General features: G+C 39.7%; 3 protein-coding genes across 3 annotated transcripts; all 3 read left to right on the top strand.

Moving 5' to 3' along the window:
* Positions 1-41: 41 nt before the first annotated feature.
* LSM04_006492 (uncharacterized protein) lies at positions 42-7571 on the top strand (the record flags this gene model as incomplete). The annotated part of the gene is made up of 1 exon (XM_067337334.1): positions 42-7571. The coding sequence occupies one exon, from the start codon at positions 42-44 to the stop codon at positions 7569-7571; it is 7530 nt and encodes a 2509-aa protein (XP_067189871.1).
* A 327-nt stretch (positions 7572-7898) lies between these two features.
* LSM04_006645 (APC10/DOC domain) lies at positions 7899-8786 on the top strand (the record flags this gene model as incomplete). Its single annotated transcript, XM_067337336.1, has 1 exon — positions 7899-8786. The coding sequence occupies one exon, from the start codon at positions 7899-7901 to the stop codon at positions 8784-8786; it is 888 nt and encodes a 295-aa protein (XP_067189879.1).
* Positions 8787-9571: 785 nt separating this feature from the next.
* Positions 9572-12493, top strand: LSM04_000360 (uncharacterized protein; the record flags this gene model as incomplete). Its single annotated transcript, XM_067337337.1, has 1 exon — positions 9572-12493. The coding sequence occupies one exon, from the start codon at positions 9572-9574 to the stop codon at positions 12491-12493; it is 2922 nt and encodes a 973-aa protein (XP_067189570.1).
* Between the last annotated feature and the right edge of the window lie 562 nt (positions 12494-13055).

Genomic DNA, 13055 nt, shown 5'->3' on the forward strand with positions numbered 1-13055 from the left:
AACAAAGGGAAGAAGAAAATAATAGTATTAATATTAATAATATGATTTTTTTAGAGCCTGAAGTAGACTACTTTAGAATACGCCTACATCAGTTGGCATTACCACATGGTCTTTGTCACTCCACTTCCGTCAAACGCCCCTCCGGCAGCCTTGAAGAAGCCAGAAGAATAACACCAACAACAATAACGAAAGAAGAAAATAATAATAATAATAATAAACCAATCTCACTAGAGGAAAAGGCGGAGGTGCTTCATCGTGCATTATTAACATCCCTCTATCAACGATTTCCGTATGAAGACCCTGATACACTGGAGAATGTATATATATTAGCCGTTACACATCTCGCCTCACCGCCTCTCGCAGGAATGACATTAAGTTGTGAGGAACTCGTGGCTCTTCAAACCCCAAAGACGTTTCTTCCACCTGAATTGCGTTGTCGAACATTTCCATCACATCTTAATGCCTTACTTTCTACAGGTATTCCTTCTTGTAAAAGTAGTAGCGAACGAACAGAAACGGTTGAAGGGAGTGAAAAGAATAAAGTAGAGAGTCATGTTACAACTCGTCAGTTTAATGATACATACTTTATTCTTGCCCCTGAGCTTACTAAGGAACAACAACAGCTGTACCAACAAACACAAGGAAATGTAAATGGAACAAAGTATAAACGAAATAGTTCTACTGAAACTTCATCATTAGAATCAAATGTATCATGGAATAATAAAAAACCATTGGTTGGTGAAGATATTGTAAAGATTGCAGATGGTATGAAGGGATTTCGTGTGATTGATGGTGATATGATTCATTACGTAGCTACAGGAGATAATTCTCGTGATGATCAGGTACCAAGATCTTTGCAGTTTTCTGTTTTCAAGATTCCTCTTTCTCGATTTGAACCAGATGAACAACAGTATTATACTAATAAACGTGAGAATACAAGGTTTTGGGGTAATGTTTTCTTATCATCTAGTAAAGAAAAGAATTCTACCTCATCAGAGGAATACGTAAATAAAACTATGCAAAATATGCTGGCATTTGAAATACCAGAAAGATATCGTACAGAAGATGATGCTGTTATGGCACAGTTTTTTTCTAAATGTGGATCAATTTTACGTTCTTACGTAACACCAATTACTGGAGTAAAAGACGAAGTAAAAGATCAGAAAGAAACGTGTAGTACAGTGCAGAAACCCATTATTACTCCAAACTCTTCTGAACCTCGTAAATCAAGAGAAGGTGTATTTTCTTCTTTTGGTGTTCGCCGTCTTGTGTACTCCTTTGCCCCATGTGACTGTTATCATCTCGTTACGGATGATAATAATCCTCTCTATTATGCCAAGTCTAGCCGAGCGGCCTATGACGCACGTACGGTGAGTATTACACTTGTCTCAGACTTAACAACATCTCCATGGTTATCTCCAACCATTTCACTCTCACGATTTGCCGGCTCAACAACACAAATGACGGGAAATGGGGGAATACCAACAGTGGGAGGAGGAGGAGGAACTGCAGATGCGGTTTTAGAAGGACTTGTTTCTTCTAATCAACCATCAAGAGCAGCATCGCCGGATCCCATTGCCTCCGTAAGGCGTTCATCCCCCCATGATAGCGGGAGAAGTCCCTCTCCACAACCACTGCTTCCAAGAAAAATGAAAGGATTAAGTGGATCACGAGCATCATTTGAGAATTTAACATCTAAAACCGATGGATTTCTACGACTTACTACATCCCTATCCTGCAATAATATTTCTGGTAATCCAAAGCATAGAAAAGAAAGTCTTTTAGAGAAGGGACTTTCATTTAATGAACCACGATTACCTGATGATACAACAAATACTTCAAGTAGTATAAGTGATAAAACAGAACGTATGCAACAAAATGGTCTTGTTGACAACCTTTTTCGACTTTTAGCTTCCTCATCCGTGGCTCAACATCAATTACGTCATGGTATTATTCGACCTGTAGTCTCTGTTGCTGTTCTTGATAGAGAAGAAGATAATTATGGTAAAAGTCCTCTTGGTAAAAATGATTCAGAGAAATTTAGCTGTCATGGTCTACTTGATCATACATGGTACTCAATACCCGTTCAGCGGGTACCAAAGATACAAGATGATGTACAATGGATGCCTGTAATATTTGGGAGTACAGAATGTGTTAGTGATGTGGGATATCGTACCGCTATGCAAATAGGATTCTTTCCAAAGAAGCAAAAGGCTGCAGAATCGGGTTTCAACAGCCGCTGGAGAACAGATGGCGTTCTTCCCACACGGGAGGGAGCAAAAAAGTCTCTCAACGCAGCTTCTAATCAACCAAAAAGTGCACTAGCACCCCGAGATCCCAATCTAACAAATACTAAAAAGAATGATACTCAAAACCCGATCAAGGCGACATCTTCATCACACTCAACATCTACGAACATGGCCCCAGTTAAAAGCGATGATCAACCTGCTAGTGTTACAGCAAGACGAGGTGGGGTTGCCATGTCATTTGGCACTGGAATTGATGATCAACCTGCTAGTGTTACAGCAAGACGAGGTGGGGTTGCCATGTCATTTGGCACTGGGAATGAAGAGAAACCTGCTAGTGTTACAGCAAGACGAGGTGGGGTTGCCATGTCATTTGGCACTGGGAATGAAGAGAAACCTGCTAGTGTCACAGCAAGACGAGGTGGGGTTGCCATGTCATTTGGTACTGGAATTGATGATCAACCTGCTAGTGTTACAGCAAGACGAGGTGGGGTTGCCATGTCATTTGGCACTGGGAATGAAGAGAAACCTGCTAGTGTCACAGCAAGACGAGGTGGGGTTGCCATGTCATTTGGCACTGGAATTGATGATCAACCTGCTAGTGTCACAGCAAGACGAGGTGGGGTTGCCATGTCATTTGGCACTGGAATTGATGATCAACCTGCTAGTGTCACAGCAAGACGAGGTGGGGTTGCCATGTCATTTGGCACTGGAATTGATGATCAACCTGCTAGTGTTACAGCAAGACGAGGTGGGGTTGCCATGTCATTTGGCACTGGGAATGAAGAGAAACCTGCTAGTGTCACAGCAAGACGAGGTGGGGTTGCCATGTCATTTGGCACTGGAATTGATGATCAACCTGCTAGTGTCACAGCAAGACGAGGTGGGGTTGCCATGTCATTTGGCACTGGTCTATTTGGGAACAGAGATACTGGATTGGGTAGCGACTTCGTGGGGCGAGAGGAGGCAATGGGAAGAAGGACTGCGATGGATGGAGGTGATGGGGAAAATGGATGGCGCCGTTCGACTTCATATCGTTCTCCAAATGCCAAGCGATCTACTTTGTTTGATCGTGCTGAATTTGCTCCAGTCGAGACTACATCTGGTGCTGCTGTTGATGACGATGGAAGTCCTATAGTCTTTTCAAGAACGGCAAGACCTCACATGCGTGGAAATACTGATCTTTTCGCTGATACCACAAATACGGCACCACAACAAAATACTCGTGAGACTTTAGGCGCACCTTGGCGAGCTTCCTCACCGGTTCCTGCATTTAATGAAGGCAATAGAGTGAATGCCGTTTCTTCCTATAATCCCCGTAGTGGTGGGCATGGACCGGCGATGGCGCGTGAGGATTCACCGGTTCCTGGCTTTGCACCTCCCTTATCTCGACCACGTCCAACGAGTGTGTTGGATCCTTTTAGGAATTACTCCACTCGTCTTAGTGCACGACTGGGAATTGGTACACCACATCAGCCCAGACGCGATGATACGCGCTTTAATCCACCCCATACAGATCGCTGGCGTAGTCATGATGTTAGTAATGATTTTTATCGTCCTGGTGGTACGGAACCGCCAAGTGGGAGTTTTTGGCGACCCTCATCTTTTGGTGCCCCATACGTACAAGGTATATCCGACCCTCTTGCCTCACCAGTTTCTAGCATGTCACGTAGTGGTATATTAGCGCATGAAGAAGCTAATTCATATCAAAGAAATAAGATGGGAGGTCCTTTTCCTGACACATTTCAACGTTTTTCACAGCGATCACCTTTTGAACATAATAATACGGGTTCTCATTCTTTCCATGGAGGAAATAGTATGAATCATACAAACAATAATATAGCATCTTTTGGTACTAATAATAGTAATAATTGGAATCGTGCAGATGTTTTACCTAATAGAACTCCAAACCGTATTTTTGAAAGGATGGCTACTCTCTATGATAATGGTGCATCTCGATTTCCTATTATTGATGAATATGATTATCCACAAAACGGTAGTCGAGTTCGTCCAAGAGGAGTACAGGCAATGGATGTGGCTTGGTCTCATGAATGGAATCCATCTCCTGCCATTAAACGAAGTAAAAATGGATTCGCTACTCATTCTACAAGACCAAATTCAAATAGTTTCTGTGTAGCATCACGTACAATGCCTTGGCGACATACTACTACTACAGGAACGGATACTAGTATAAGACGACGTACTCCTATCAGTAGACCACCATTAGCTCCAAAATCATCTCGTTTGCCTCAACGTTCTAGAGTTGCTACTGCGGGATTACGTAGTACAGTTGCTCCTTCATCTGTTAGAGGTCTTACTCTTCGAGAACGTGTACTTCTACGTCAGCAGCAACAAAGACGAGAAGCTAATTTGGAGGCATATAATACAAATTTACGTGAAAATTATTGTTTAGGTAATGATATAAAAAGAGTTCGAATGGAACCTGCTAAAACTCCTTTTTCATGTACCACATCTTCATTAGGTGCTTTGGATACCCCTGGTAAATTCAATCCAATTATTACTAATGTTCATACACAACCAGAAAATGTTACAAGTTTGGCAGAGGATTCCTTTAAATCTTATAAAGATCAGGTAGATCGTTTAAAATCTTTAACTTCTCCATTTGTTGAAGCGGATGGTATAAACGTATCTTTTTGTCTTCGCGATTTGGCTAATTCATTTCTTCATTTACCTAAAGGATCAACTAAGGAGTATGACCTTATTAAAGCGGCATGGTTTGATGATGGTGTATCATATTTCGTTTCTTCCAAACCTACCTTGTTTTGTGGTGGTTGGGAAAGTTATTTAAAACACTTAAACCTATATCAACAACCTTTTTATTTACGAGATAAAGCCTTTATTTTTGTCCTTCGCGTTCCATATCAACCACAACTTCGCGTTTGTGTAGCTGTACATAATTTAGATGATTTTATTGCTATACTACAACAGAAACCACTTGGAAAAGTTATACAGACGAAGGAGGAGAAATGGATGCAGGAACGTTTGTATGGTACGAATACTCAAAATAGTGATGGTAATAATAATAATAATAATCCAGATAAGGCCAGCACCGTTAAACGCGGATTTCTACCCCGTCTTTTTCAACGTTTACATACAAAGAAACATAATGGATCTACTACTATTGGTGTTAAGAATGAGGCAAAAGAACAACAACACCGCAGGGGAGGATGGTCACCCATGCGGTGGAGTCAACGTTGGGCTTTATTACGACTTCAATTACAAGCCGCACTGCAGGGACGTGCATGGAAAGTATGCACAACACCGCACTTAACAGATCCCACAATTCTGCAGGCACGTATGTCATTCTTGTCTAATCGTACGGCTACTTATGCGGCATTACGGTATAGACTTAATACGATTGAAACCTATTCCAAAACGTTGGCAAAGAAACATGCGGCAGATGCTGCACAACGGCAGGTGCGTATGATACAAGATCGTATCGGTAGTTTGAGTTCAATACAACTAGGATGTGGTGCCTCCATACAACCCTCTACACAAGAGTTACAACCGTTATTTGTTCAACAACAAGAACAAGAGCAACAAGAGAAAGAAAAGGAAAACAAAAAACAGTATGGTGTAAATCCTTTAGAGGAAAAACAAGTCCCTTTCTCAACTACAAGTACTGGTTTAGATGCAAAACCTAAACGGGCTCCTTTTCGTGTGGATCGTGTGGGAAATGGATCCGCCACTGCTGCCCGTACGTTAAGGACTGCAACAACTACTAATACTAATGCTACTACTACTACTACTACTACTACTACTACTACTACTAATAATAATAATAATAATAATAATAATAATAATAATAATAATAATACGACTTCTGCTTATTCCTTTACACAATCACGTAATGAAACTCCAACAACATCAAGAGCCGCACACAACTCGCGTGATACACCAGTAGAGATACCGAAAATGGGTGGATCTACTCTTGCACCATATGCCTCCTCTGTTAATTTATCTCGTCCACAAACACCTAAACCAACAACACCGTCATCCTCTAGTGGAACCAATGGGGGAGAAACTGCAGTTACAGGGGCACTTATTCCTCACAATAGTGAACATAATGTACTGATTCAAGTAGCAGAACGTATTCGAGCACGAAAGCATTTTGCACGTGACGTACTTCCACCTCCATTGATAACTGTATTAAAATTTGTTTCAACCATTGAAGAAAAAGATCAACAACAAAGAACATTTAATGCGTGCCCAACAAATTCATTATCAAGTTCAGGAAAAAGTATGAGTTCTGTTTTCGCTGGACCTCTTCCTACACCAACAGAAATTCATCGTCAAGAAGATTGTTTCGATATTACGGTGTCTCATCTTCAACAGTTAATGCAATGGCAATGGGAATATCATCAAAATAGTTACGAAGGATTACCATTGCCAATCTTTCGCGGTGCACTTGTGACTTCTACATCAGGATACTTTGGAGTTGATTTAGAAAGTAGAAATGGAGAAGCTGGATTTGGAATTAGTCCACTTTCACGTTCTTTATTACTTTCCTTAACGAAATGGGGGTGGATGGTTCCAGTAGATTATAAAGCATCTAGAAATAATGGTCATTTTCATTTTCTTGCAAAGAATAATCCATATTCTCTTTTTGGATTGCAAATGCCATCTTTGAATGGTGGAAAGTTTTGGTTATGGATTGTTATTATTACCTTGTGGCAAACCCAGACATTGTGGTTTATACTTCTGTACATTATATACAAATGTTTTTCAGTTTCTTTTAAAAGTATATTTGGATATTCAACTCGCTGGCCTGCACCATTGGATTCCGGTACTTCTATTGTTTATCGTCAGTCAGAAGCGGCGGTGGAAGCTATGCTTGAAGATCTACAGTACTTTCGTACACAATTATTGGCTACACGTGTTTTGCAAGCTCAGCATTATATTTATAATGTGATGAGTCGTATGGAAATGTTATTGCGTGGACACTCTCCTCTCCTTTCATTTATTATTGGATTAGAAGTTTTCACAATGTGGGTTCTTTTCGTGGGGTGCAAATCTATATTACAGTTTCTTCCATCTATGTGCATTCTTTCTGATCTAGTTACGAAACCCTTGGTGTCTGTTATGGAACCCTGTACCACTTGGTTGAATTCTGGTTTGATAAAATGGTGTATTTCTCTAATTCAGCCTGGGAATGGAGATATAAATAGACTGGAATTTATTTTTATTTTGTACGTTATGTGGCGAGTGGTATTATTATCACCAATGCGGTGGATGTGGCGCACCACATGGGGAATCTTTCTACATGATGACGCGCTTGTACGTCGTCCATTGCTGTCTTTTTAAGAAAAAGAAAAGAAAAAAATAATGGAATTGTTTTTTTTTTCTTCTTCCTTTTGTTCTTATTATGTGTTAACCGATTAGAAGATTTTCCTCATTCAATAGAAGATGATATGAGTGTGTGTGTGTGTGTTTTCTGTTCTCTGGTTCACTTGTAGATGGTAATTATGCTTCTTTTATTATTATATGGACTATATTATTAACGTATCATGGCTTTAATTATTTATTATTATTATTATTATTATTTATCATTTCAACTTATTCTTCTTATATATGTATCATTTCTTCAGGAACAAGATAAAAAACAAAAAAAAATAACAGAATCATTTTTCAATGGAACGCCCAGTAATTGGAAGCGGAGAAGAAGCGATGGAAGAAACATTAGAAGCTGAGAACAATGAGAATATGAACAGTGGTGATAGTGAATCTCCCAGTGTGATTGACGATGATGAACTAACAGCCAGAGAAAAACATCAGGCACTCATAGCCCTCCACGATGCCGTCTGGACGGTAAGTTCCGCCAAACACGGAAACGGTGTAACGTGTTTACTAGAAGCCTCCCACGATACATATTGGCAGTCGGATGGAGTTCTGCCTCACACAATATCGATTGAGTTTGCCCGTTTAACCCCTGTTGTGGCGGTGGCGCTTTATTTAGATTATGTACAAGATGAGAGTTATACTCCACGTAAAATACGCATTCAGGCAGGCACGCACAGTGGAGATATCGCTGATGTCGCCCACGCCACCGTGGAGGATCCGAAAGGTTGGGTTCTGCTCAAGTTGTCTGTGGAGGCGGAGACGTTAGGCCCGTGGGATCTCAATATATTACGCCCAGTAGAAGAGAGTGATCGAGTGGGAATAATAAGTGGAGGAACTGGAAATACACGTAGTGGTGTGTGGTCGACAACGGCAACGCGTGGAATTGCACGGGGAATCGATATCGCCTCCACCGCCTCTCCTCCACCACCAACAACAATACCAATACCAATAACATCAACAACTCCGATGATGATGGGAGGTGAGAGTTGTGTGATGGATCATGATGATTATGCGGAGTTTATAGATGATGGGGTTTGGTGTACACAACTGCGTATTGTGTTGGAGGAGAATCGGCAGAATGGGCGGGATTGTCATGTGCGTGGTGTGCGGGTTTTGGGTCCAGTGCATCAAAGTGTGTTTACCACCGCCTCCTTTACACAGGATTTGATCCTGCGTTAAAATAAGATATATATATATATATATATATATATATAGAGAGAGAGAGAGAGAGAGAATTTTTCAATATGCATTACACATTATTAATATTCGTTCTATTTATCTGTTTATTTAATGGAGTTTCAGTATTCGTACTTTATGGTGCAGGGAAATTTTAAAAAATCCAGTTTATTTATGGGATTGGAATGTTTAGGGTGGGACATTTCACTAATAAATGCTGCCACTGTACACTGTGAATGTTTATCAAATAGAAACATAGATTGCTTCACAACTTTTCTTATTATTATTATTATTATTATTATTATTATTATTATTATTATTATTATTATTATTATTTATTTATTTATTTGTTTATTTGTTTATTTATTTGTTTGTTTATATCATGACTTTTAGCAATGGATGCAATAGCCAGGAACAAGAGGATTGGTTTATTTTAATTTTCCTCTTTTTTTTCTTTTTTCCTTTTTCTTTCTGTCCTCTGGCGTGTTGGGGATCGAAGAAGAAAAGAAGAAAAAAACCAAAAAATAAAGATTAGAAGAAACAACACAAAAAAAGGATTTAATTTAAGGAAATCAAAAGAAAAATAGAAAAAGAAAAGGGCGAAAAGAAAGAAAAGACTTTGAAAGAAAAACAAGAAAAATAACAAATAAAACACACAAAGGGAAACCAAAAATAAAAAAATAATAAAAAAAGAAAACTCTCCTTTCACTTTTTATTATTATTATTATTATTATTATTATTATTATTATTATTCTCCACCCATACACAAACACCCTCTACCACACATCATGTCAGACTGTGATGGACCCAGCAATGAATACGAAGATGACTTTGAGGATGATGAGGCGCAGCGCACCGTCAGCAGTTATCAAACATATGAAACCTCCGAACTGTTATCATCACGCCCATCCACTAATTCGATTGAAAGCGGCAAACACAGAGGTCATCTCCCAACACCCAGCCCACACATCAGTAATATAAGTAATAACTACAGCAAGCTAAGTGATACGGGATCAAAGAAGCAATCCCAGCAGCAGCGATTGATTGGAACTCCAACAACGCGGAATGTCATTCCGGCCTCATCCTCGTCTGCCTCACGCACGGAGGATCTGCAGGTATTACATTCATCTAAAGTTACATCGGTGGAAGTGGAGTATGAACGAAATCCGGTGAAAACAACGCCTCTGCAGACAAATACAGTAGAGGAGGAGTTATTGCATGATGTAAATCATACAAATGAGACATCGCAGTCAGAAATTCATGATCCGTATGCTGGAACAGGATCGCCTTCACAACCACGACGTTTTCGTCTACCTTCATCATCCACGCATTCACGTTTATCCTCATCCTCATCATCTCCACGATCAAAATCATCACCATCATTAGGGTCACCCATATCACCTGTGGTTTCTCCACCTGGATCTTCCAGTTTACTAGCGACAGGAGGAGGAGGACCCTTAGTTAATGGAGTATTTAGGAGTACACTACCACCAAAGAATAATATTAATAATAATGATTCCGTTAGTAAAGTGGAGGAGAATGTTGTCGTTAGTGTAGATAAAAAAGCAGAAATAAGTAAGAGTAATACACCACTCTATATGTTTGTACAAAAGAATGAAACGAATGATATCGACGTATGGAAAGAGGCAGCACGAAAACGTAGAGAACTTTCTTCTCACACCGATGGCGAAGATAACAATTCTGCTCCTCTTTTATTCGCATCTCCGCCTGCAGCTGCAGTAAGAGTAAACTCTAGAGGACCAGGGAAACTTATTTCCCGAGTATCCACCTCAAAAGGCACAAGTACTCCACTACATAGAACTAATACTCGCAGTAGTACGGGTGATGAGGAAACACGCACATCTGTTCGTAGTCCATCAAGTCGTAAAACAGATCGAAATAATGCGGTTGTTACTCCTCGAGCACACTTACTTCGCCAGATTGCGCGGACTAAAAATGATATAGCACAAGTTCGTCAAAATATTCGAGCTTTGGAAATTCCTTCACGTACATCGCAGCGGAGTAGCAGACAACGAAAGAAAAGAGTTACTCAACAAGAAGTAGAAAAATTAGAACGTGATAATGAACGTTTACAACGTCTTGTACAAGCTCGAGAGGATGGTATGTTAAATATTGAATTACTATTAAGTATAGCCTATGAAGAATTTAGGAATGCGCAAGAGGAAGTTAAGCAATTAAAACAACGTAAGCGTGAACTAACAACTGAAGATAGACGCGCTTCTATTATGTTTGCACAAATGGTAAAAGATCAACCAACCGCAGGAGAACAACGTGCTCGTCAACAGAAAGAAGGCATGTATACTCGTGCTAATTATCAATCTAAAATTCAGAAACTACAAGAAAAAATAGAAAGTATAAGTGAAACTTCATCCCATTTATCAGAGCGTATTGCATTATTAGAAGAACGTATACAGGAAGAAGGATTATCCGATATAAAGGCAGAAGAATATACCGCCTTAAAGAAGGCTATAAAAAAGAATGCTGATACCATTAAACGATACATTAGCTCTCTTTCAAACGCCGGCGGTTCCATTGATCTTGAAGGTAAACCCAAAGGCAAAGGAATAGACGGACAAGACAATAGTGATAATAATGAAGATGAAGAAGAAGATGTCACACATGTCATGTTTCCCGGTAAAGCCAAACTGGAAGCGGAACTGCGTAAACTCATTCGACAATTAGAACAAAAGGATGCCCGCATCGCCTTACATCGATCCCCTCTCACTGCTGTTGTGGCCCCACGGGAAGGCGTCTCCACCGCCCCTGTGGACTCCCGCCCGCCCGCCCCAACGGCCTTCACGCCGTCGAAGAGGAATCAAATGAAGGGAAATAAAAATAATAATAATAATAATAATAATAATAATAATAATAATAATAATAATAATAATAATAATAATAAACCCTCAGCGGAGATTAGACGGGCCTCCTCAGAGCTGCAAACTCCGGCGAAGGGGGGAGGACGGGTGGGAAAGGATGGACCACTGGCCCCACGACAGATGGGGAATAAGTTTGTTTCAGAGAAGAATGGTGTGGTTAATGTAAGGGATGAAGCACCAGCAACAAGAACAAATCGAGAGCAACAAAAAGAAGAAAAGAGAAAGAATATGGAACCAAATGTGAGACGACGCAGTTCGGAAATGAAGCGAATTGTATTAGCGAAAAATTCCAGATCTTCTCTCATTAAATTAGATAAATCACCACCTCGTGCGTCGGAAACAGAGTATGGGGTTGTTACCAACCCTCGTTCACTCTCTTCTCCTCTTGGTGTTAATGACTCTGTGAATCATAACTTTGAAGATGCCTTTGAAAATATTAAGAAACGTTTAACAAAGACGTCTACGGATCATGAAGAAATCCCTTATATACTCATACAGGGAACGATAAAGGAAGAAGAAGAAACCCCAAATAGTCGTTTTGATGCTGATGTAGGTAATAATAATAGTAACAATAGTGGTGGTCCTGTTAAGAGTGTTGAACCGTCAAAGCTCTCTTCAAATGTGTCTCCAAGTGAGGGCAGCACACCGGTTTCTTATAAAAAGGAAAAAGTGGTTATGATGGGGAGGAAGACCGACGGGGAGGAAGTCATAGAAAACGAAGATAGTGTGCAAGATATAGTTGGTGATGTGGTGGAAGAAGTAGACTCTGGTAGAAGTACACCCCTTTGGTTGCGTGATAAGAGTGAACTGTAAAAAAGGTAATAGGGAGGAAAAAGAAAAAGCGAAAAAGAAAACAAAAAATAGAAAGTATATATATATATGAATGCTTTTTTTTTTTCTTTGCTCTTTGTGGCAAAGCATGCTTTACTTGTCAGTAATGTATACTCTCCAGATGTATATATGTATAAATAGGCGTCAACATTTTAAAAAAAAAATCACGAAATGCTTCTTATTTTTCATCCGGTCTCCTTCTTTTTGTTTCTTTTTTCTTTGCAATGGATGGTTTCAAGGTTCCCTTTACCCCTTTGACGCATCTCAGTTCTCATTTCTGCATTTTTCGTCTCTATTAGAGTTCTTGTTCTTTTTTTTTTTTTGTATTATTATTACTATTATGGTTATTATTTTTTGTTAAATACGATTCACTTTCTTTGAGATAATCTGAGAAAATAGGAGAGAGCACACGTCTTCAAGGATTCCAAAGGTAACGAAATGGATTTTTATATTTTTCTACTTGGTGGCTCATTCTTAGTTATTCCTCATTTTCTCTTTAAAGCCATTTTTCCCTTTTTCTTCTTTTGTTTTGTTTTGTTTGTCC

Source organism: Trypanosoma melophagium (genome assembly GCF_022059095.1).
Source record: "Trypanosoma melophagium isolate St. Kilda chromosome Unknown ctg3segment0, whole genome shotgun sequence".
In the NCBI taxonomy this organism is placed as follows: Eukaryota; Euglenozoa; class Kinetoplastea; order Trypanosomatida; family Trypanosomatidae; genus Trypanosoma; species Trypanosoma melophagium.